The sequence below is a fragment of the Lathyrus oleraceus genome, chromosome 3 (genome assembly GCF_024323335.1).
Source record: "Lathyrus oleraceus cultivar Zhongwan6 chromosome 3, CAAS_Psat_ZW6_1.0, whole genome shotgun sequence".
NCBI lineage: Eukaryota > Viridiplantae > Streptophyta > Magnoliopsida > Fabales > Fabaceae > Lathyrus > Lathyrus oleraceus.
Window position 1 is genome coordinate 324,669,244 of NC_066581.1, and position 23,549 is coordinate 324,692,792.

At 35.8% G+C, this 23,549-nt stretch overlaps 5 protein-coding genes across 5 annotated transcripts; 3 read left to right on the plus strand and 2 right to left on the minus strand.

Moving 5' to 3' along the window:
• Positions 1-417: 417 nt before the first annotated feature.
• On the plus strand, positions 418-1,030 carry LOC127131096 (serine/threonine-protein phosphatase BSL3). Its single transcript, XM_051060031.1, has 2 exons — positions 418-472; positions 705-1,030. The coding sequence occupies exons 1-2, from the start codon at positions 418-420 to the stop codon at positions 1,028-1,030; spliced, it is 381 nt and encodes a 126-aa protein (XP_050915988.1).
• A 7,469-nt stretch (positions 1,031-8,499) lies between these two features.
• Positions 8,500-9,240, plus strand: LOC127127432 (uncharacterized). The gene is made up of 2 exons (XM_051056614.1): positions 8,500-8,870; positions 8,950-9,240. The coding sequence occupies exons 1-2, from the start codon at positions 8,730-8,732 to the stop codon at positions 9,223-9,225; spliced, it is 417 nt and encodes a 138-aa protein (XP_050912571.1). The 5' UTR covers positions 8,500-8,729; the 3' UTR covers positions 9,226-9,240.
• A 489-nt stretch (positions 9,241-9,729) lies between these two features.
• LOC127127433 (probable protein phosphatase 2C 60) lies at positions 9,730-11,948 on the minus strand. Its single transcript, XM_051056615.1, has 6 exons — positions 11,662-11,948; positions 11,312-11,437; positions 10,886-11,009; positions 10,446-10,522; positions 10,224-10,331; positions 9,730-10,116 (listed from the first exon to the last, which is right to left on the minus strand). The coding sequence occupies exons 1-6, from the start codon at positions 11,812-11,814 to the stop codon at positions 9,745-9,747; spliced, it is 960 nt and encodes a 319-aa protein (XP_050912572.1). The 5' UTR covers positions 11,815-11,948; the 3' UTR covers positions 9,730-9,744.
• A 3,005-nt stretch (positions 11,949-14,953) lies between these two features.
• On the minus strand, positions 14,954-19,220 carry LOC127127434 (chlorophyll synthase, chloroplastic). The gene is made up of 15 exons (XM_051056617.1): positions 19,012-19,220; positions 18,718-18,762; positions 18,531-18,619; positions 17,434-17,521; positions 17,167-17,252; positions 16,977-17,063; positions 16,829-16,894; positions 16,660-16,743; positions 16,504-16,565; positions 16,157-16,232; positions 15,984-16,046; positions 15,815-15,896; positions 15,599-15,675; positions 15,430-15,477; positions 14,954-15,319 (listed from the first exon to the last, which is right to left on the minus strand). Exons 1-15 carry the CDS (start codon positions 19,136-19,138, stop codon positions 15,257-15,259), a joined length of 1,143 nt encoding a protein of 380 aa, XP_050912574.1. The 5' UTR covers positions 19,139-19,220; the 3' UTR covers positions 14,954-15,256.
• Positions 19,221-22,465: 3,245 nt separating this feature from the next.
• LOC127131097 (uncharacterized) lies at positions 22,466-23,331 on the plus strand. Its single transcript, XM_051060032.1, has 2 exons — positions 22,466-22,664; positions 23,084-23,331. Exons 1-2 carry the CDS (start codon positions 22,466-22,468, stop codon positions 23,329-23,331), a joined length of 447 nt encoding a protein of 148 aa, XP_050915989.1.
• Positions 23,332-23,549: the final 218 nt, after the last annotated feature.

A 23,549-nucleotide genomic window follows, 5' to 3' on the forward strand; every position in this document is an offset into this window, starting at 1 on the left:
CATGGAATGTGCCTGAAACTGTCAAATTTACAAATCATTACCATACGTGGCCAACTTCTAGCCATGACAACCAGAATATCAACCTCAGAAGGAAACCTCCAAAGAAGGCATTAGAAAAGACAATTGCATTTGCACTACTTACTTTAGAGAGGTTGTTGTTTTGTCCAAAACGGATACATGCTATTAACGAAGAGTTTCCGCCGCCGAATGAGCAATTCATTTTAGATTCTGAGCAACTTCAGAGTCAGTTTCAAACCATGAGCAATTACATTTTGTGGCGGAAGCTATTCTTATGCCATTTGGTTGCACAATGTAGTGGTCATAGATCACAATCAGATTTTTTGCGAAGCTTGAGCAGTAACGGTCTTCCAATCCGGCATCTCCATTGAACTCCCTCCATATCTTTAGCAGTCCCAGATGCAGCAACAACAACATGCAGCCATGGAGTTATCAAGGAAGCACAAAACAAGAAGTCTATCCACAGGCTGGAAAAATTCTACTTGAGTGCAACCATGCGAGCAAGTAGTTAAGATGGCATGCTCTATCCTGTAGCAGCAATGCACAAGTCAGCCAATCATTAGCATCAATGATAATCAATTCCATGCCAAATAAGTTGCATCAATACATGATATTTCATAACAACGATCAATTTGCACTACAGAGAAGAAAGAATATTTGTTGTTGTCATTGAGGATTTACTGAAGCCGAAGCTATTAGTGCTGCACTGGCTGTTGCCAAGGCACGGCAAGAAAATGGAGAAGTGGAATTACCTGACAGAAACCGTGGGGCTGAGGTTACCCCAAGTGTCAAACACGCATCTTCCCTGATTAAGCTTGATTCTGCAGGGTCAAATAACAATGTTTCTGGTGGAGTTCGGCTGCATCATAGAGCTGTAGTTGTTGCTGCAGAGACTGGTGAAGCATTAGGTTGCATGGTTAGACAGCTTTCGATTGATCAATTTGAAAGTGAAGGCAGACGGGTCAGTTATGGCGCTCCAGAAAATGCACCTGCAAAGTTAAAACAACAATAAAGCTCACATCCTGCAGTAATAAAACCAAAGCAATTGTCAAACAGTGAAATTTCAAAAAATTCCCAATTTGGCATCCAGACAAAACAATTGGAGAAAGTGTGGTTCAGATTACCTTTCCGAGTCCAATGATCAAAGAAGGCACTCCAATTCTGAGCATCCAAAAGCACTTCTGGAATTTGCTTCTTTGAGCTTTTGAATACCAAATCCAAGAACCCTAATCGGTGAGCATAAAAGGAGACGAGTTGGTGAGAGAGAAAGAAAGGAAGGCAATGAGGGGAGGCAGAGAGAATTTGAAAACGAGACCCAAAAATTTGGAGGCGGACTTCACCCTTTCTCCATCACTCATTTCCTCCCTCTAACCCTAAATCCGCCGCCACCCTTCATCTTTCTCACTTCATCATCTTCCTCACGAAACCCTCATCAATCCTCTGTCACCATCTCACCCAAACACACACTCACCTTTATCCGCCTCAACCACCACCATCCGTCACGATTCTCCCTCACAATCTACACCACAAACCAAACCATTCATAGCGAAAACCCTAAACCGCCCTTTCCTTTTCCGCCTCTACTCAACACAACCACCACCATCCGCCACATGCACCACCGTCTCGCTTGGCTCCGATTGCGACGACTCCTTTACAGCGAAGTCAGAGATTTCACCCGAGCTTGTTGCTGATGCTTCACTCGGGAAGGTTTATCAAGCTAGACTTCGCAGAACAGGGCAGGTTATTGCTGTTAAAGTACAAAGACCAGGCGTTCAAGCTTCTGGTATGCCTCTGATCCTAAAGCTTCGGCTTCGGGAGCCGGGAAATTGCTATTGTCGTTTAATAGGAAAATGGATAGGAAGGTTTCGGATGTAAATGTGGAAACTGGAGTTGAGAGAAATGGTGTTAAGAAAAATGGAGTGGGAATTCCTTGGATGAAGATTATTGTGAGAAAACCCTGGGGCATTCCGGCGATTGAGGACTGCGTGTGAGAGGGCGAAAAGAATTCGTTCATCTACTGCCCAGACTATCATTGAAGTTGACTCTCAATTTAAGGGAATTAATTTCTACTCCCATATCAACTCTCATTATTATTATTATTATTATTATTTATTTTTAATTATGTTTTATTATTAGATCTAGGGATTTAATTTTGGGAATGGGCTTTGGGCCCTAATTTCATTTTAACATCCTTTAATTGCTTGTGCATCTCATATTCGTGCATATTCCTTTTATATTGATAATTTGTTTTTTTAATTATTTGATCACTTATTTATCCATTTGATTTCAAACTCATTTCGAGAGTGAACAATAAAAAACTGAATGATTGGGAACTCTACTGATTTATTTTCTGAAATCGCCAAAATCGTTTTCTAAATAAAGATGGAAGAAAAAGATTACCTGGATGGAATGTCCAGTCGTAATCCCGAATATTTGGCTCAAGCTGTAAGAGCTTGCAAGCCATAAATATTCGTCTTCTCTTTAACACTCTAATATTCAAATCATTTTTCTAAATAAGATTGGAAGAAAAAGGTTACCTGGATGGAATGTCCAGTCGTAATCCCGAGTATTAGGCTCAAGCTGTAAGAGCTTGCAAGCCATAAATATTTGTCTTCTCTCAAAAAACACTTGTAATCATCTCAAATCTTTTTTCTAAATAAAGCGTGAAGAAAAAGATTACCTGGATGGAATGTCCAGTCGTAATCCCGAATATTAGGCACAAGCTGTAAGAGCTTGCAAGCCGTTAATATTCGTCTTCTCTCTAATATTCAAATCATTTTATTAAAACGTGAAGAAAAAGGTTACCTGGAGGGAATATCCAGTTGTAATCCCGAATATTAGGCACAAGCTGTAAGAGCTTGCAAGCCATAAATATTCGTCTTCCCTCTAAACATTCATAAATATCTCAAACCATCTTCTCAATAAAGTTGGAAGAAAAAGATTACCTGGAGGGAATATCCAGTTGTAATCCCGAATATTAGGCTCAAGCTGTAAGAGTTTGCAAGCCATAAATATTCGTCTTCCCTCCAAAACATTCATAAATATTCGAATAATTTTCTTAACAAATATTGGAAAGAAACAGACTGCCTGGATGGAATGTCCAGACGTAGTCCCGAGTACTAGACCCAAGCTGTAAGAGCTTGTAGGTCACAAGTACTCGTCTTTCAAACTTCAAAATACCTAATTCCTACCTTAGACTCTTTCAATAAAGATGGAAATGGAACATGGTGTATACCGTGCACTCCTGAGGCTAGGATTCGAGATGTATATCTCGCTCATCCAAGTTCTCGCCATCACTCAAAATACATCCAACCAATCAAATTCTTTCTCGCCGCCGTGCGATTAATAAAAAACCTTTTTCATAAACGAAAGGTATCTTGTCTTAAGTGATACAAAACAATGTTCGGCCACGATTGTTGAGTAGAGATAATGACGCTTTTCCGAATGTAGATTTATAAATCCGTTCGATGTGTGGTATGCGTCCACTCCTCATCTGTTTTGGGTAAAACAATGTTTTCGTCGATTAATACAATATAGCTTTCGCTAAAATCGACCAACAAACAAACATTTTTCTACCCAGAACTACGTAAGCCTTGATTTCTCTTTTGAGATACGTAGGAGCAGGATTTGTAAATCTTGTCAGGCCCACTAATAAAAAACTTAGGTTTAGTCCTTCGTCAAAAAATCCAAAAACATTTCTTCCCTCTTATATTCTTTCTTTCCCACCTAATAAATTGAAAAGCCTGACATTTTAACTAACATTAACGCACACAACTGACCTAATGGTTCCCGTTGAGTACAACGGACGTGAGGGGTGCTAATACCTTCCCCTTGCGTAATCGACTCCCGAACCCGGATATTGGTTGCGATGACCATATCTTATCCTTTCTTTTGTCTTGGGTTTTATCGATATTTCCCCTTTCCTTTTTAGGAATAAATAAAGTTCGGTGGCGACTCTGTTCAGTCCATCATTGCGAGCGTGCGATCGCGCTTCGCTTTGAAGTCGTATCCCCATTTTTTCGAGGTGCGACAACATCCAAGACATTTGAAGAGTTCTGTGCAGAACATAGTAATGATCATGAGGTAACTTCTTCTTACACGCCTCAACATAATGGAATAGCATAAAGAAGAAACATAACCATAGTGGATATGAAGATATGCGTGTTGAAGCAGTAGAACTTACCAAACTCCTTATGAGGTGAACTGTCACCACATTTGTTTATATTTTGATCATGTGCTCTACCAAGAATCTTAAAAAACAAGGTTCCTGGAGAAGTTTGGAGTGGAAAATGACCATCGGTGAGTCATCTGGAGATGTTTTTCTCTATTTGCTTCAAACATGTTCCTGATGCAATGAAAAGGAAGCTTGATGAGAAAAGTGAACCTATGATTCTGGTAGGATATCATAAAACTGGAGCTTATAGTCTACTCAATCCAATCAACGATAAGTCAATACATTTTGATTGATGAGAATTTTGCCTGGGATTGGAATTCAGGTGATGCAACTAACAATCCATTAATGAGATATGGTGTTGATGAAGAAAGTAGTGATCACGAAGAAATTCCAGTCAATGACACTCCAACAACAATCAAAGTAAAAGGTGATAATAGAGTCTAAGTTGAAGAGGTTGTGGCTAGAACAGGCTAAAGACCTCAAAGAACCAGAGTATTCACAGCAAGGCTTCAAGATTGTGAAATGGTTGTAACATTTCAGAAGTTGGCAGAAAAAGAAAAGAAAAATAGAAAAAGAAAATAGAAAAAAATGAATGAATGAAAAAATAAAAGGATGTCAATACATGTCAATACCTACTTCTTCTGAAAAAGAAAAAAAAAGATAAAACAATTGCTATAGAGTTGTTGTTGAAGTAAAAGAAATATTTTGTAAATTCAACTCCCGCAGTTTCTTTCAAATCTCTTTTTTCTCTTTGAATTTTAGCCTATTACCCCCTTAGGATTTATCTCACTCGTACCTTGGCCATATTACAATCAAATAAAAGTCATTTTGATCTTTATGTGCATGTATTTCAATTGTAGATGTTAGAGTCTTTTCAAGCTTATGATAGTACTAACTTTCATGTTGTGCTTTGAGTGTAAACAGTTAACCTAAATACTTGAGAGTTGAGTGAATTTTATCTAGTGAGAATCTTACTGCTTTGGATGTACTCTTTGGTAATGTGTTTTCCTATTTGTTTTGAATATCACAAAAATTTGCTCACTAATACCATATTCTTGAAGCTTAGATTTATAATTCTACTTATACCTTGTATCTTGAGAACTTTTGGAAGTGCATGCTCTGTTTTTTCCTTTTGTTTTGAAATTGTAATTTTGCTCGGAGTGCAAAAGTTCAAGCATGGGGGAATTTGATCAGTGCATTTTTTCCTTTTCCCTAGTTTTTTTTCCTATTTTACTATTTTATTATGTTTTTAGATTTATGTTCATGTTTGTCTTTAATGTATTTTCGTTTGTTGTTTTAAGTTTTAGCGGTTATTTGATACATGTTCACTATTCGGATCATAACTGGAGCTACAGGATTCCGTTTTGCACATTCTGATATGCGTTGGAAAGCTAAGCGAAAGAGCTACAAGTTTTATGTTGAAGCCAAAATCTGATTCAGAGTTCAGGAGCCTCACATAATTCGTAGAAATTTCGTATTGTAGGAAATAATTTGTTTTGGGTCATTTTTGGGTCAGGTTTATGTTTTCTGACCCAGTTTGAATTATAAGTGCAATCCTTATTTTGTTAAAAGGGAGAAGTTGCAGTACTGTAGCGGAAACACATTATTCACGATAAACGTTTTGCTCTTTAAGTTTATTATGAGGAACTAATATTTCAGGGTTGATTTACTGTAATCGAATTTCCAATGCTTTGAGGTTTTTATTCTATCAATTAAATTTCAGTTCTATTTCAATTCTATTCTATGAAAATCATTTGCTTAATCTGTATTTTATGGAATAACTTTGATTAAATTTGTATGATTGTATTCCTAACTGTTAATCTTCGTTTACGTCACTTTGTCGTTAAATCGCGTTTGTAAATCATGTTTGCTTAATTCACGATTGTATTAATCTGTTTTCTTAATTCGGAATATAGGAATATCAATATGTCTTAGATCTATTGCGCTTGTCAATTGATATTGAATCGAATAGAGATCAAAGCCGCTTAGGGAATTGGTAGGTAAAAATCAGTGATTAGTCGGAAATCAAAAATAGTAGATTGGCTTATTTTATAATCGCTTATTTTAATCACTTATTTACTTTGTTTTCTTAATTGATCCCTAAACCATAAACCCCCCCCCCCAAATCGATTTCAGTAAGTTAATAATAATACATGAATCCTTGCGATACGATACTCGAGTTTTTGCTTCCGCTAAACTATAGTTTTCTAATTACTCGTTTTGACTCGTGCGCGACAGCGGATCACATTGCTTAGAAATAGCAAGTGTCAAGACAATCCTGACAGTGACAGGCTTGACCACGGGAGAAAAGGTTTCTTGAAAGTTAAACCCATGGACTTGGTGTAACCCTTTTGCAACAAGCCTGACCTTATATTTCATAATGGAGCCATCGGGGTTTTGCTTGATCCTAAAGATCCATTTACACCTAATTTACCTTCTATTAGGAGGAAGATTGGTGAGAGTCCATGTGCTATTTTGCAACAATGCAGTATGCTCAACTTGCATGAGGATGTTTGAGTGTTATCTCATAGGAAGTGGGTTCCAATTCAGTTAGAAGTAGAGTAGGATGAAGCCTAGGCTGGACAATGCCATCCTTGGCTCTAGTCACCATAGGATGAGTATTTATGGGATGAATATGTGATGATGAAAAGCGTAAGGAGGAAGCTCCTGACACAAGCTCAGGCAACTGAGAGTCAGGGAGAGATGAGAAGGAAAGAGGAGAAGTATGAGACAATGTAGGACTCATAGTTGTGGATGAATGTGGTTGATGTGTAGGAGAACCAGATTTTGAGGCATCTTGAGAGGAAGAATTATTAGCAGAGATAAAGGTATTATTAGGGCTGGGAGAAGAATAATTGAATTGAACAAATCTAAAAGAGAAGGGAACAAAGATGGAGTTCTCAGTATTATTGGAGAGGGCATGGAGTTAGAGGAAAACATAAAGGAGTAAGGGAACCTGATTTCATTGAAAATTACATCCTTTGAGATGTAGATTTATCCATCAGGTGATAAGCACTTATAACCCTTGTGTTGAGAAGAATAACCCAAGAACAAACATTTCTTGGAATGATAGGAAAATTTGTTAGGATTGTAGGGTATGAGGTGTGGATAACATGCAAAACCAAAGACCTTAAGGAACTTGTAGTTTGGCTCAGTATGGTGGAGGGCCAGATATGGGGAGTTCATCCCTAGGACAGAAGTAAGCATCCTATTGATAGGGTATGTAGCTGCCTGAAAGGCATGATCCTAGAATTTTAAAGGGAGTGATGCATGGGACAGCAGGGTGAGACCTGTTTCCACAACATGCCCGTGCTTCTTTTCCACATAACCATTCTGATAATGAGTATGTGAACATGTTAGTATGTGGAGAGTGCTTTTCTTAGTGAGTAAAGAAGTGAGGGGTTGGAATTCATCTCCTCCATCAATATGAACTATTTTAATCTTACCGTTAAACTGAGTGTTAACATATGTCAAGAAGTTAGTAAAGGCTAAGGTAACTTTATATTTAAGTCTAAGCAGAAAAATCCAAGTGGATTTTGTAAAGGCATCCACACAAGTTAAAAGATACTTGAAACCAGAGGAGGACACCATAGGTGCGGGCCCCCACACATCAACAAACACTAAAGCAAAGGGAGCAGTGTAAACAGTGGTAGAGTAAGTAGGGGGCAATCTATGAACTTTGCCTAAGCAGCAAGTAATGCAAAAATCAAACTTAGATTGATGAGGAACAGGAATATTACATATGGTAAGTACATTTTTGACAACCTCGTGATAAGGGTGCCCCAACCTATTGTGCCACTGAGCATACAAAGAAGGCCCTAGTATCGTGGCATCTTTATTTGTATTAGCCTTAGAACCAACAGAAGGTAAAGATGTACAAGTGAGTGTGTGAACATTAGGTGATGTAGAATTAAAAGAGAAAGGAGTAGTGGCATGTAGAGCACCAAAGCAATAGAGTTCATCCTTTCCAAGTGAATCTTGTAGTACAACTTCAGATGTAGCCTAAGATTTGACAAAGCACATATCAGGATGAAACTCAAAATAAACCTGGTTATCTCTAGCAAACTAGCTCACTAAAATGAGATTCTTAGTGATTTTAGGCACAAGCAACAAGTTATTTAATGTGAGTGTAACATGTGGATTGAAATGAAGTATTGCCAATAGATGTAAGGGTTAAATACACTTTACCCCCTGTAATGTTAGCGAGTTTAGGGTTACCCCCCTGGTAAAGTTATTTTTTCAATACCCCCCTTATGTTATGTAGATTCCTTCATAGAACCCCCTAATATCCAGGTGGCATGGAATCTTGGTTTTTTATTTCAGACGTGGCTTTTTAATTTTTTTATTTTCACATGTGAATCTTCATTAGGTCTCCAGCATGGCATAAACTAGAAATTAGGGTTCCAAATCCATCCCTCTCTCTCTTCGTGAAATCCATCCCTATCCCAAATCCATCCCTCTCTCTCTTCGTGAAATCCATCCCTACCCCAAATCCATCCCTCTCTTCATCTTCGTCCGTGTCCCCTTCATCTGGGTTATGGGTGGCAGCAAGGCATCTTCCACGAGTGAAGTTGGAAACGGCTTACCAAGATGTGGATGCAATGAAACCATGAAGTTGTTGGTCTCCAAGTCAATTGAAAACCCCGGTCGCAAATTTTGGAAATGCAGGAATTATATGGTGAGCAATTTTGAAGCATTTTATTATTTTGAGTTTGATTTCGAAATTAATTGTTGGTGGTGTTTGTCTCAAATTGCAGAATGGGTGCGGTTTATTTTTGTGGGATGATTTGGTCAGTGAGTTTGCAGTGAAAGAAACCAATCCGTCCGGATGCCGCCAATGTGAAGTCAACAAGGCTTATTTGATTGAATTTGCTAAAGAGATTGTTGAGGAGATAGATTGCAGAGTCGGAAAGCTTAACAAGTTAGAAAAACTGAAGAAAAAGATTGCAATGGAAAAGAGGAAAAATTTATGGTTAATGTTTGTAATTGGTCTGTCATGGATGTTGATAGCAGCTATGGTTAAGTTAGTCTAATGAGTCTGTCATGTAATTGTTATGTCATTAGTGTTTTTCAGCAATGTAATGTTGAACTTGTAATGTGTTCATCAATGAAATGTAATCTGTTCATCAATCTTAAACTGTTATGACATAGTAAACATATAAATAAATTGAAATATATTAATGTAGTCTATCTCTTAAACTTTTTCAGTGCAGAATTCAAGGTGAATGTAATTAAATACTTTGGCTTTTTCTTTAGGTCCTGCAGAATTCATGGTTTTGTTGTAAGATTAGTGCACAGACTAGCCATGGCTCTCTGCAGAATTCATGGTTTATGAAAAACAAGAAAAAAATGTGACAGACTAGCCATTGTGTTTTATAGACAATACACACCAATAATGTTAAACTGATACATTAGAATTGATCATCACAGTAAGTGCATATGTTTGTTACAAAAGGATTACAAAATACATGTCTTCAAAGATCAGTTGGCATTACAAAAGAGTTTTCCAAAAGGATTACAAAATACATAGCAGAAACATAATAATCAGTCCCTCATTTTGAAGTGGGTATGTCTTCATTTTCTGGTAGGGTAATTGGTTTGTCACTAGATATTCCTTCACCTGTTATGGGTCTTTTAAACCAACTCAACTTGATCCTCTCACTTTGCCTTCTTTTGATGATAGGTTTTTTTTCAACCCTTTTTCTGGATTGTTTTGTGATTGAGGCAGCCACACTAGATCCTGTTTGACTCATAATAGTTGGAACAGGCATATCAGTTGGAGGCTGTGGATCAGTTGGAACAGGCACATTTGTTGGAACAGTCATATCAGTTGCAGTTGGGGCAGGCATATCAGATGCAGTTGGCATATCATTTGCAGTTGGCATATCAGTTGCAGTTGGCACATGTCCTTTTTTAGGTTTTCTCTACAATGTAAGACACAATGTATGGTTGTCATCACAATGCATATCACAATGAAGAATGTAAGACAGAATGTAGAATGTAAGACAAAATGTATATCACAATGAATTACCTTTCTTTTAAGTGCATTGGGATCCTGAGTGGTAGCCTTACAAGTCATAGCATTGTGACCAAAATTAAGCACTAAAGTCATCAAGTGTGTTGAATTCCATACGGATAGCTGCCCTAAAGTCATCAAGTGTGTTGAGGCTGTTAGTTGAATTGCATGGGAAATATGGCATGTATGTGTATAACTGAGGCTGTTAGTTGAATTGCATCACATTGACAAACTTACAGTGTTTATATCTGGATTGGCAGTTACAACTTGTTTTTCAGCAGGAAGAAATTTGTTCTGTTTAAATTCCATGTCACCTGCAGTAAATTGAAATTTGTTAAAGAATGGAAAGATTAAACTCTATCTCACCCCTCAAAATCCCATAAAAAATGTTTATGAAAAAATCAATGTTAAGAACAGACAGCTACATAAATTCAAATGTGTTTTGAAACCACTCCTCATGTCTTGTGAAGAACCAAAATATAGCATACAAGATATAAAGAAAAAGGAGTACAGAGCTGTTCATTCTATTTGTAGAAGTTATGGATTATCTTGAACTAAAGACACAAAGGCCCGGCCCAGGTTGTTCACTTGGGTTAAAATTGGAAAAAGAGGGGGAACAAAAAGGAAGCTTAAACTAATCTTCAAAAAAGTTAACAACAATCACATAGGTAAGTTACCAATAGCTCTTGTAAGGTTTAAACTGCCATTGACTCTTCCTGCATGAATAAAACCACCAGCTTTCGAAATTCTTTCCTTCTCAATCTCAAGATCAGGTTTGTGGTCTCTAGACAAATTGTATGCCTGTAGAAAAGATCAGTAGTTATACAATGTGTGTAATCATGCGCGAGATCTACAACTTCGATAAAACTGAGAAATGCAGTCTGCCAGAGAGACAAACCGTTTTCAATAACTAGAAAACAGTCCCCAAACCAATTTGACTCATAAAATTGAGAGGTACACAATTTTTCCAATGTGCAGACTCAAAGCATATGAAAACAGCATTTTATATTTATCTGTATATGCATTTGTGTACTACTTGTCTGTAAACATCAATGTTAGCAGGAAGCATAATAAACATTAAAGAACTTCCATTCTAGAGTTACCTGTCCCTTTCGAGATATTACACAACGTGAATCACCAGCATTTCCAACAAGAAGCTGGTTGTTTCTGATAACTGCAACACAGGCTGTGCTTCCTGAAGTTGGTCCAGCAAAATCAGAATGAGGCCCCTGATTCCAATAAATAAATTTAAATCAGGGAGATCCATAGAATGTGTAACATAACATAACAGGCTCACATAAAACAAGCATGTCGAGAGAAACATAATACTATTATCCAAGAACATGATAGTTCCTTGCTCAAAGTTAAAGCTATAGGCGAATCAGCAACTACCAAGTATATCCAATTAATCTGTGCTGATGTGTATTAAACTATCCTCAAATGTCAGACCTACCTCCTCAAAAGCCCAATCATCAGCTCTGCTAATACCATTGCTGCTTCGTGGAGACCAAATCAACCCTTCTATCATCCCACTAAATTTGTTTATCTTATCTCCCAAGATTGATAACTCCCTCCATCCTCTTTGACCACGCATCATCTCATCCATTCTGCATAGTCATGAAAATACCCGTTCATATTAAAGTCATCAGAGGTGGATAACCATGTTCACAAAAGAAATTTCCCTCCCATTAAGCACTGACCACTCACGGATAGCTGCCCTAAAGTCATCAAGTGTGTTGAATTCCATACCCCACTTGAATATAAAGTCTTTGTTTAGATGCTCTTTCCTAAACCTAGCATACTTGGGCCTTTCTTCATCACAAGAATCATCTGGGTCAGAACTATTCAACTTATCACTATAGTATACATCATCTGAATCCATACTCTTATTGGGCTCCTCCATACTGTTATTGGGCTCCTCCCTAATAGGCTTAGTAACATCTATTCCTTCAAAACCATCAAAGTAAGCAGTAGCTCTTTCATCTTCACTGTCATCTAACCCCTCTACCTTCTCCTCATCTAACCCATCAATTCCATTATCAGGGGGGTGGTCATCATCATTCACACATTTAGGTTCCCTATCAGCAGGGTCCATGTTCCCAGTACTATGTTCAACATACAAATCTCCTTTCACATTCATTGCACTAAAGTATAGAGCAAAATCATCAACAGCATCATCATCTTTCCTAATCAGAAAAAAACCATCTTGAATTTCTAAAACTTTTGTCCATACCCTAACACAATCAGCCTTATACCCTAACCTACTCAACAACTTCTCAATGTTATCCATGTTCCAATTTGAAACATGTATCCCATTAACTGTCGTATCCGTACCCCCTCTGTATATAATTTCTTCTTCAAAAACCCTGTAAAATTCACCCCCATGGTGGAGTGTAACACTAAAGTGTTGTGAATCCTGTCAATATATTATACCCACATGTCAAAGATTGTTGATTTCAAAATTTTACCCTACGACATTGATGAACTTCAAATTTTTACTAACCTCGGACTTTGGACACTTCACTGAGGTCGTCTTCACTGAGCTGGATCGCTTCTTCGTATTCGCTGAGGTTGTCTTCATCTTCGTCTTCACTGCGGTCGTCTTTCTCGTTTGCTTCGTTCCCTGCATTCTTCTTCTTCGTCTTCGTCTTCCCCTGGAAATTTCGTCTTCGTCTTCCCTACTATGTTCAGAACCCTAATTTTCTAAGGGGGTATTTGAAATTAAAAAGTGTAAAATGACACATAATCACTTTAACAAAATTAAAAATATGTCAGGTGTATGACCTCTTATTAGATTCCATGCCACCTGGATATTAGGGGGTTCTATGAAGGAATCTACATAACATAAGGGGGGGTTTACAAAAAATATTTTTACAGGGGGGTAATCCTAAACTCGCTAACATTACAGGGGGAAAAGTGTATTTAACCCTAGATGTAATAGACAGACCTTGACCATTGTCAAGTAGCACTTGGTCAGAGTCTGTTGTGGAGATGTTGTCCAGAAAGTGATTTGCAGATTGTGTCACATGATGTGTTGCCCCTGAGTCAGGATACCATTGAGCTGGAGTAGATGAACTAGGGCAAGTATTTGAACCTGCTAGATAAGCTTGAGGTGTTTAGCTAAAAAAGGAGGATAAGAAGGAGCTGATGATCCTGGAACAACTCCAGTTGAAGGTGCATTCCATTGTGGAGTAGATGAGGGTGCACGCCACTCGTTTGGAAATTTTTGTTGAGGAATGGAGTGCTGCCAAGGATTCATAAAATTTAGAGAGAGGTTGTTGAGCAATGTCTGGATTGCGCCATTGATTGGGACTTGGTTGTTGCACTGAGAGCCTGTAGTAGCACACTTTAGCATTGTGGCCAGTTTTGGAACAGATTTGACATTGCACACGAGACCTACCACCACTACGACCTCCACCGCGAGTGTTGAAAGAACGACCACCACGATTGTTGCGAGAAGCATCAAATTGTGGTTGAGATTCATGACTGGATAGAGACGAAGCTGAATCATGAGAATTGGCAATCGTTGATTGTGACGACTGTCTGAGGTTACATTGAGTAAGGTTAACAGTGAGGGATTCGAGAGATGAACTTCGAGGAGCACGATCTAAACGAGCTTCATGTGATAAGAGCATTTTTTCAGCAACAAGTTCACACAGTTGATCGCGATATTGGATAATCGACGCAAGCGCCTGATACTCCAGTGGTAATCCATCAACAATCATTTCCATTTGATCGCGATGCGACACCGAATCTCCGATCGACTCAAGGATATCAACGATTTGTTGAATTCGGCCTTGATACTGCACGATGGTGCGATCACCTTTCTCCACGCTACGAAATTCATAGCGAATTTGTCTGGATTTCGCATAGATATGAGTTCTTTGAAACTGATCAATCACAGTACATACTTCATGCGCATGAACGCATTTGACGACGCGTGGAAGAACGGGTTCGGAAAGTGTAGTTAAGAGCCAAGTGAGGAGTAACGAATCTTCTTGATGCCATAGCAGATATGCTAGATTTTCGGAATCAGAAGCACGATCTTCAGTTGAGATATATCGGGGATGAATCACCGGATTCACAAGATGAACGATGTAGTTTGTGGATATGAATGATACCTTCAACTTGTTACTTCCATGAGAGAAAGTTGTTGTTATCAAGCTTGATGCTGATGTGTTGCACAGACGTTTTGAATGCATTATTCAGTGACGAAAATGCCGTGTAAGTGGTGCTACTCACCGATGAATTATTTTTGGCGACGACGGCGAAGCATTGGTAGCGGAAGAAGACATGCTGTGATAAATCACAAGTTCATGATACCATATTAGAGAATGATAAATAGTGCATAGATGATGAGTTAACTCTGGTTGTATTCAATGAACTCATCAAGAATGTAGTTACATATGGACTGATGTATATATAGGATGCTATGCTAGTGACATATGGACTGATGTATATATAGGATGCTGAGCTTAATACTAACAGACTAACTACTCTAATACATTCATATGCAGAACATTGTATTCAGATTAGAGCAGAGGAGAATAATAAACCAGTGAACCTTAATAGTCTTATGATTTTAGGTTATAGATGCTGATGTTCTTTGCCACAAGTTTTCTAAGTAGTTCATTCATTTCTGAACACAAGATAGGTCCCTGTTAAGTAGTAGTTTGTGGGGACAAAATATATACAACTGGATAGGAGGAATCAAATTACTTCATAGTTAACAATAAACCATGATAGGTAGCCAATGTTTAATATTATTGAACTATGGAAGGAAAATTGTATATGCGAATATGTCTACAATACATTTGTACAATTGGTCTTATTTATAGTTTCCTAAAAATAAATCTTTTCTCAACCTGAGCTTAGAAATCTTTAAAAAAAAAATTAAGTGGATAAGAGAAGATAGAACAAAACAAAAATTAGAGGAAAAAACAGAAAAATGAAATTACATTAATACTATGGCACACATCTTCAATACAAATTTATGAAATTTTTTCTAACTGGTGTGACTCTCTCTCTCTCTCTTGAACTTCTTTTTATCAATGGCTTGTTGCTAGAGCAGTAACCAACAGACCAAGAACCAAAAACGGTTGTGCACTAGCCTGTCAACATCGGAACGTTACTGTTACTCAAAAACATGTCGTGTAACATTGCGATGCTGATATATAAAGCTTATAGATTAGATGATGAAATTTTAGAGGTTATTGTATACCTGATATTTAACATCGTATTTCACAGGGTCCTTGAGGAAATACTTGAACTGCAAGGCACAAGACGATAACTCGATAAATAAAAACAGTTTGGCATGTTCGTAGCTATGCTGCATGATTTGCAAAGAAATTCTTAACATTGCGATTTGCGAGCGTAGTTGTGTAATTTACCTGAAATATGACTTGTGGAGCTATTAAGGCAAGTAGAGCCAATGCGTAATACGGTTTACCAGCCCCGAGTAGATATCCTGCAACCATATTACAGGTAAAGACAATTCTAAATATTAAAAACTACATGATGGAGTTTGAGTAGCAAGTAAGAACTATTAGTTATAAGCTTAAGATATATGAAGATTGATTTCGTATATTTGAGGGAACAAAATGTACCTGCGACAGATAATTGTGTAATGTCGATAGCACCAACACATATCCACTTTGCAGTTTCCTCGCCAAAGGCGACGGGAAGAGACTAATCAAACAAGATTATCAATAAAAAAGTTAGTAGCAACTACTTGGATGAATGAAAATGTTCGGATTAGATAGTGACGTAGTCGACCTGAAGTCCTAGAGCTCTATCTCCTTCAACACTTTTGAAATCGTTTACGATGGCAATTCCCAACTGCAACGTGTTACAGAAAGTCAAGAACAATATTGATTGATGACCAAAATAAGGTAATGTTCGATATATTATCATATCCGACAAAATGTGATGAAGAATATACGACATACGCCAGCTATGCTGTAAAGGAGTGTGAGAACAATAATGTCTGGTGTAAGAGTCCCAAACAAAGCTTGACCAGCCCACCTAATTCAAAACGAAATCAATGAATCAACAAAAACCAAAAATGTTCAAAACAAGGCATTGTTGTCAATGGCAGAGAGCCAAAATCCCCTCATACCCGGCACTTTGAGGCGCCGTCATAGTGGATTATGGCGGAAAAAACCGCAACATCGGTGGATATTTTCCATTGCGGCTAATCCAAAAACCGCCACTGATATCCACCATGGCGCCTCCGGCTCCATGGCTAACAGCTTAAACATATAGCAAATAGTTATCGAAGTAGAAGATACCACACCATGGCAAACTAATGTAACTTGCTCCAAGGGCAAAGTTTCCGATCCATCCATTTTGTTTTAACTAAAAACACGAGTAACATAGTCAAGGACCATCAAAGGCAAAAGAAGCAAAAATATATAAAACTGAAAATTGAGGAAACTTTTAAAATCGCTACCTTTAAAGGAGGTGCAGAATATATATACGACAGCAGGGATCCACCCAATGCAAGGTAAAAAAGTGTAGGGGAATCATGCCCTGCCTGTAAAGGAGAAGAATTTAGAAACCAAGCTTCTGATCATTTGCATTTAGAGATGGATCCGGTAATTTTTATATGTAGTACCCACCCATATATCCAATATACCCGCCGAAGTAAGACCTCCTAGTAGAAGCACCCATATTTGAGTGATTACCTGCAGATTTTTTAGCAAAAAGATGAGCAAATAAACAAGTAATGAAAGGAAAAGACATGTAAGTTTCGAATTTACAAGATACCTCGTTCTCAGATATCACACCAGAAGGAATCGGTCTATAAGGTTCATTTATTGCATCGATTTCTCGGTCATACCAATCATTCAGAGTCTATAAAATTTAGAGACCAAGAATTCAATGACACACGTCAGTTTTGTACTCCCGTCTAATGGCGGTTCGGTAAAAATTTATATCAGCAACAAAAAAAGATTACCTGTGTATATCCTGTCAGGAATGGACCAGACATCATCATACACAAAATTGATTTAGCAACATCCTCAAAGTCCCAATGGAAATTTCCTACCAAAGCGAATAGTTTATTCAGAAAACATTGTAACAAATAACATTCACATATGAATCTATACCATGAAGATGAAACAGTGAATAGAAAACTTTGAAAATGAATGTTTCTAAACAATTGTCGTAGTTAATCGCAGGACTAAACATTTTATGACATGCATGTTACGCAGAGGTTTAGTACCAGAAGCAGCAGCACCACAAACTACACCCCAAACTAATGGAGGCCAAGTTACAGGCTTTGTAAGTTGAAGACGAATCTTCCATATATTCTGCACAATACATTTCACAGATGAATTATCAAATACAAATATTTTCAAAAGCTGAAATTTAGCATTATGGTATTACTTTACTGTGCAAATAAAGCAATAAACTTTAAGTTTTGAAAAGGGCTTGCAGTTGTAACATAAAGCCAAGGTTTCACTTTCTGAGTTACTGTGTTCCAAAATACCAAATTAAATTCTCAATTATGTAAATGAAAATAAGAACAAAGTAATAGGCACTGATGGATTGCAAAAGACATTCGATCATATTATTATACAACATCAAGAAAGAACACGAATTTGCTAAAGATCATTACTTAAATGTCGTTGGGATTGATAGAATTTCATTCAAAATAAGATTGACTCAAGTGATATCATAGCGAGTAAGTTATCCCCTGGTTGTCAAGTACGAGATGTTTTAACCCAGGCTTTGTCAATGGTGTATTTAAAGAGTTGAATCACAAGATAGAAATGATCAACATTATTTAGTTTGATTATGCCTTAACTAACAAATTAGGCGATACTATTGTTAAGTCTTGATCTTGTAATGTTTGATTGGTGAAAATTATGTGCGCAATCATCTTTTCCACAGCAATTGTGGTAAGGTAGACTATAACATTGACCTTGTTCTCTTTGCGCACGGCTTAGATTGACTTATTTGAGTTTCCCTAATGGCATAAGCACAAGTCAAAATGATTGGAAAAGGTTATGAAAACAACTTATGAGTTATGACATATCCATACTATTTTCGGCTTATTTCCACAAGCTCTCCAGAACAACTTACGAAAGCAACTTATAGCTTATATGGAAATAGCTTAATTTATTTCATCTTCGGTTATAGAAACAACTTATAAATAAGCACTTTTGCTATAATCACTTAATTAATCTATTGTCCAAACAGGGCCAAAGTCTGACTATGAGCATTTCAAACATCCATCCACAATGAAAATCAAAAACAAAATTTCAAATCCGAATCAAAGAATGAAAAGAAATCCCAATAAGGTCGAGATTGACTCACTGATTCTTGAGAAGCTCCTTTAATACCAAGAAGCTGATTGAAGCTTGATCCATTTTTAGCAGGCGCCGTATCCGGTGCCTCAGGTTTAACTTCACAAACACCCAAAAAAAGATGATTCTAAATTTAAAACACAACATAATGAAAAATGAACAACAATATAAAACCACAAAACCCAACAAACAAAAACCTTCATTTGCATCGGTTTCAGCTGCTCTAACGGTTAATCTTCTCTCTGCAATGTCAACATAAACACCAAAATTTCATTTTCAGACAAACACAGCAAAAAGACACCGCAAAAATTATTTAAAAAAATCTTAACTTTAACTATGTTGGTAGCTAAGAAACTATGCAGATGCATGATTGGTTAGCACATTTGAAGTGATAATTGAAAAGAAATCTCAAAAGGGTGTTTTATGCACACAACAATTCACTGTATGAGTAACTAAAAAGAGTTTTTTTTTTCTTTTTTGAGTCAACGTACTAGGAAATGAGAGAGAAAATGGAGCAAAACTTGGTCGTGTTGGAAGTGAAGAGGTTCTTGTTGTTGTTGTTGTTGTGGGTGTTAATATTCTTGGTGAAACTGAAACCATGTTAATAAGTGAAGCCATTGAAGACAACGAGCTTCGAGATGCCACAAACTGAAGAAGCTAGTGTTATCGATGTTGTTGGTAGGAGTGATAAACTTTTTTTAATGTAAAATAAATGTTTTCATCTATGGCTCGATCCGGGTTTATTTGAACCGGGTTTTATTCGACCGGTTCATGACGGATATTAAAATACGAAATTTTTCTATCAAATATCTCTCTAAAAATATATAGGTTCATCGTCCACTTTCCCAACTATCAATATGTCTCTCCATTATAATTATAATTAGGGGTGATAGTTAGGGAGGTCAAGAGAGAATGTGATATATATATATATATATATATATATATATATATATATATATATATATATATATATATATATATATATATATATATATATATATATATATATTCCACTCGACAAACAGCAGTGACTTCATTAATTTAATTATTCTTTTTCTGCTGTAGTTAATAATTTATCATATATTCTTTTGATGCGTAATAAATTAATTATATTGCGTCGAGCACTAATAAAAAAATACATAATATGGCAGACTATCTAGTGGTTCATGGCTGCATTAATTTTTTCTTGGTGTGAACCAGAACCTAAATTCGTGACGTTTTGATGTACTGTCTTACGACAAAGCATTGAATTTGATTTTAAACTAGGCAATATAAATTCAATACTTAGACTTGTTAGGGTTAATAGTAAGAAACTTGTCCCATAACCATCAATGAGCAACATCATAATTCCATGATTTAAGTCATTAACCTACAGTTACGTTTGGTCTAAAACCATTTCTTATGGATCACATAATAAAGAAATTATTTTCATTGATATCATCTATTAATACATAAATATTCTTAATTGCTATTCATATCATAATCATAGAGAAAACAAAATATAAGAATTATGACTATATGTATTAGTAACTTCCATGTATTATTATATATTATTCTTTAGAGAAAAATTCGAATTTATTGTTATTTGATAGATGTTGGACTATCCCTAGTTTACATTTATCTTTAATATTGAAATTCTATTTGAATATTTTATTAAGTGGTACGAGACACAACCAATTAATTCAAGATAATAAAGCATGTATTTAAATATAATTCTACAGCATAAAATGATCTTAACCCGACTATTTATAATATATATAAATTAACTATCTAATAAAACATTTACAACACAAATCACTAATAGTTAAATAGGACCGTCTGATTTTCACACTAAATTATATATTATATTTTGTTGAACATATATATTTGATTGATTGTTATTGATTTAAAATATATTTAAAAATGCATAAAAAATTATTATATGATTAATATAAAAAGTTAAGATTTATAATATATAATTAAATATTGTGTATACAATTACATTAAATTAATAAATTAATAATTTTGTAGTGATATTTAACTATAGTAATATGAATTATTTATCGTGAAATTCCAATTATTAACTTATTAAAAAATATACAAAATTTAAAATGATGTCTTTCATTAGTTTATTTGTGTTAGTAGATTCGAATATGAATTACATCTGCATTTATCTTTAATGTTAAAAATGTGATTTGAATAATATATAAAGTGGTACTCTACACAATCATCACTTAGATTTGAAAAAGAAAGCATGTATAAATATTACTCTCGGTGATGAGAGGTGTGAAATCCTGATTATTATGTATTTCAATCTTTTCACAGTTATATGATTGAAGAATCGATTCATTTTCATTGTCAAGATAATTTGTTATTATTTGATGAGTGTTGGACTGTCTTTTATATATATATATATATATATATATATATATATATATATATATATATATATATATATATATATATATATATATATATATATATATATATATATATATATATATATATATATATATATATATATATATATATATATATATATATATATAATGTTGAAAATATGATTCCAAGACTTAATAAATATTACTCTCAACATGCATTTGAATACCATTTTAATGTACAATTTCCTTTTAATCCGTGGGAGTGAGTCGGTCATGTTCCTGAATTTCAGTTTGAGTTATGTCATCAATGTTGGTTGTGACAGTTTCAAACTGTCGTGAGTGTGAAATCCCGACTGTTTAAACCGTTGTAATTAAATATAATTTATGTGGCAAGTACTACTAGTTATTTAATTTTACTTTTAACAACATTTTAAACCATTATTAATTTTTATAATATTCTTTGTTTATTTAAATTATTATCATCTCAATTTTTTTTATAGTATTCTTTTTTTATAATATTTTTTCTTTAAATTATTAATTTTTTTTTTTAATATTTCTATAACTTTTTATTTAATTTTTTATCACTTTTTAACATAATAAAATTCCAATCACAAACATCTAATATCAAATAAGCATTATAATGTCAAAAAAAAGTGAGTTTCATAATCATGTAATGTAGTAAAATAGAACAAAAACATATAAAATCCTAATCTTATAATAATAAGCATCATAATATCAAAAATACATAGGAAAGTTCATGATCTAATTAATTCATAGCAAAGTATAATTTGTCCTTTAGATGATCAATCATCTGCAATTCAATAATCATGTCATGTCGTACAATAAATCGAAAATATATCAAATCATAATCTTATAATAATAAGAATTATAATATCAAAAATGTTGTGAATATAATCCAAGCTGGTTACTTGGTTAGGCCCAAGTCCAAAAGTTAATTAGGGTTGGACACGTATAAAAATAGATATAGCTTGTAATTCAGTTGTATATTATTCCACTCATTCAATAATAATAATCTTATTTTCTCTATTCTTCTCTTTCTTTCTTTTTTTGACACAAACTCTTCTCTCACACAAGTGTCTCATGCACTAACAAATTTGTATCTAGAGCTCTGGCTTTCTTGATCGTATTTTCAAGAATCACACGTTGGTGATCGTGTTTCCGGGATTGTGGGTTGTTAGTTGATCGCTGCAAAGATGAACAGCAACAATGGTGGTATTCCAAACTCTCTTCCGGTTCTTTACGACAAGAATTGGATTTGGTGGAATAAACAAATGTAATCGTTGTTTGGCTTCCATGAAACCTTGAAGTGCTTACTAATGGCGTTCATGTGCTTGCTGCAAATGCAATTGATGCTCAGAGAGTCAGCCACAAGGATGCCAAAAAGAAAGATTGCAAGGCGTTGTTCTACATTCAATCGGCGGTAGACTCGACGAATTTTGATCATATTTCTTATGCTGAATTAGCAAAGGAGACATGGAATGTTCTGATGAAGTATTATGAAGGCAGTGAGAAGGTTAAAGGCGTCAAGCTGCAGGCACTTCGACGATAGTATGAATTACTGCATATGGGGGACGACAAAAAGATTACAGGTTATGTTTCTAAGGTGCATATTGTTCATCTCATGAAAGGTTGTGGTGAAACCATAACTAATAAGATGATAGTTAATAAGGTAATATGTACGTTAACCTCTCACTTTGGTCACATTATCGTTGTTATTCAAGAATCCAGCAATCTTGAAACACTGAAGTTGGAAGATTTGACTGGTTCGTGTGAGGCGCGTGAGTTGAGAATTGTTGAAAGAAAGGGCGTTCGAGATTTGATACAGGCACTATAGGCTCAAACATGGAAGAAGCATGGTGGTTCTAACAAGTTCAGAGGCAAGACTCAGAGTAAGAAGTCTTGGTTGAACCCTTAGAAGCATTTGGTCGATTCTTAATCCTCTAAAAGAGGAGAAGGAACTTTGACTAATAAAGAAGAAAAGAAAGGTGTGTGGTGTTACAACTGTGAAAATGCGGTCACTTGTCCAAGCATTAATGGTCTAGAAAAGACAAGGGAGGGACAAAAGGCAAGGACGATGGAGCAAACATTACACGTCAAAATTCAAATGATTCTAAAGATTTGGTGTTTATGACTGCAATTGTAGATGAACATATTAACTCAAATATCTGATTCCTCGACACAGGTTGTCCAAACCACATGGCTGGTCGAAGAGAGTGGTTAGCAGACTTCGGCGAATCGAAGAAGAGCAAGATAAAACTTGCAGATAATAGCTCGTTGCAAGTAGAAGGTACATGCGACATAGTTATTCAAGGGAGCAATAATGGAAAAGCTATGATCAAAGATATACTCTATGTACCTGGAATGCAGTGCAATTTGCTTAGTGTTGGACAACTGGTCGAAAAAGGTTTCTCAGTCGTGATGAAAAATTGAGTCCTAGAATTGTTCGACATAATGAATAATCTGGTCTTAAAGTCTTCGATGTCGAAGAACAGGACATTTAAGATCAAGATTTTCTCGACGGAGATACAATTCTTGAAGACAATTATCGACAACAAGGATAATTGGTTGTGGCATTTGAGGTTTGGCCATTTGAATTTTAGGTCACTCAATCAACTGATTACTCAAGAGATGGTAAATGGCATACCAAG

Bases quoted from the DNA above. Each gene is read 5' to 3' on its own strand.
- LOC127131096 (XM_051060031.1), top strand. From the start codon at position 418: ATGCAGCAACAACAACATGCAGCCATGGAGTTATCAAGGAAGCACAAA. The intron at 473-704 runs GTCTATCCACAG...GATTTACTGAAG, and splicing joins AAGGAAGCACAAAACAAGAA to CCGAAGCTATTAGTGCTGCA.
- LOC127127434 (XM_051056617.1), bottom strand. From the start codon at position 19,138: ATGGCTTCACTTATTAACATGGTTTCAGTTTCACCAAGAATATTAACA. The intron at 16,744-16,828 runs GTGGGTACTACA...TCTCCTTTACAG, and splicing joins CGGGTATATTGGATATATGG to GCAGGGCATGATTCCCCTAC. The intron at 15,676-15,814 runs GTACATTTTGTT...ATATGGTTGCAG, and splicing joins TACACAATTATCTGTCGCAG to GATATCTACTCGGGGCTGGT.
- LOC127127433 (XM_051056615.1), bottom strand. From the start codon at position 11,814: ATGGATGAGATGATGCGTGGTCAAAGAGGATGGAGGGAGTTATCAATC. The intron at 11,010-11,311 runs GTAACTCTAGAA...TCTTTTCTACAG, and splicing joins TAATATCTCGAAAGGGACAG to GCATACAATTTGTCTAGAGA. The intron at 10,332-10,445 runs GTAAGTTTGTCA...ACTTTAGGGCAG, and splicing joins CCAATCCAGATATAAACACT to CTATCCGTATGGAATTCAAC.
- LOC127127432 (XM_051056614.1), top strand. From the start codon at position 8,730: ATGGGTGGCAGCAAGGCATCTTCCACGAGTGAAGTTGGAAACGGCTTA. The intron at 8,871-8,949 runs GTGAGCAATTTT...CTCAAATTGCAG, and splicing joins GGAAATGCAGGAATTATATG to AATGGGTGCGGTTTATTTTT.
- LOC127131097 (XM_051060032.1), top strand. From the start codon at position 22,466: ATGGGGGACGACAAAAAGATTACAGGTTATGTTTCTAAGGTGCATATT. The intron at 22,665-23,083 runs GTTCGTGTGAGG...TCCTCGACACAG, and splicing joins GAAGTTGGAAGATTTGACTG to GTTGTCCAAACCACATGGCT.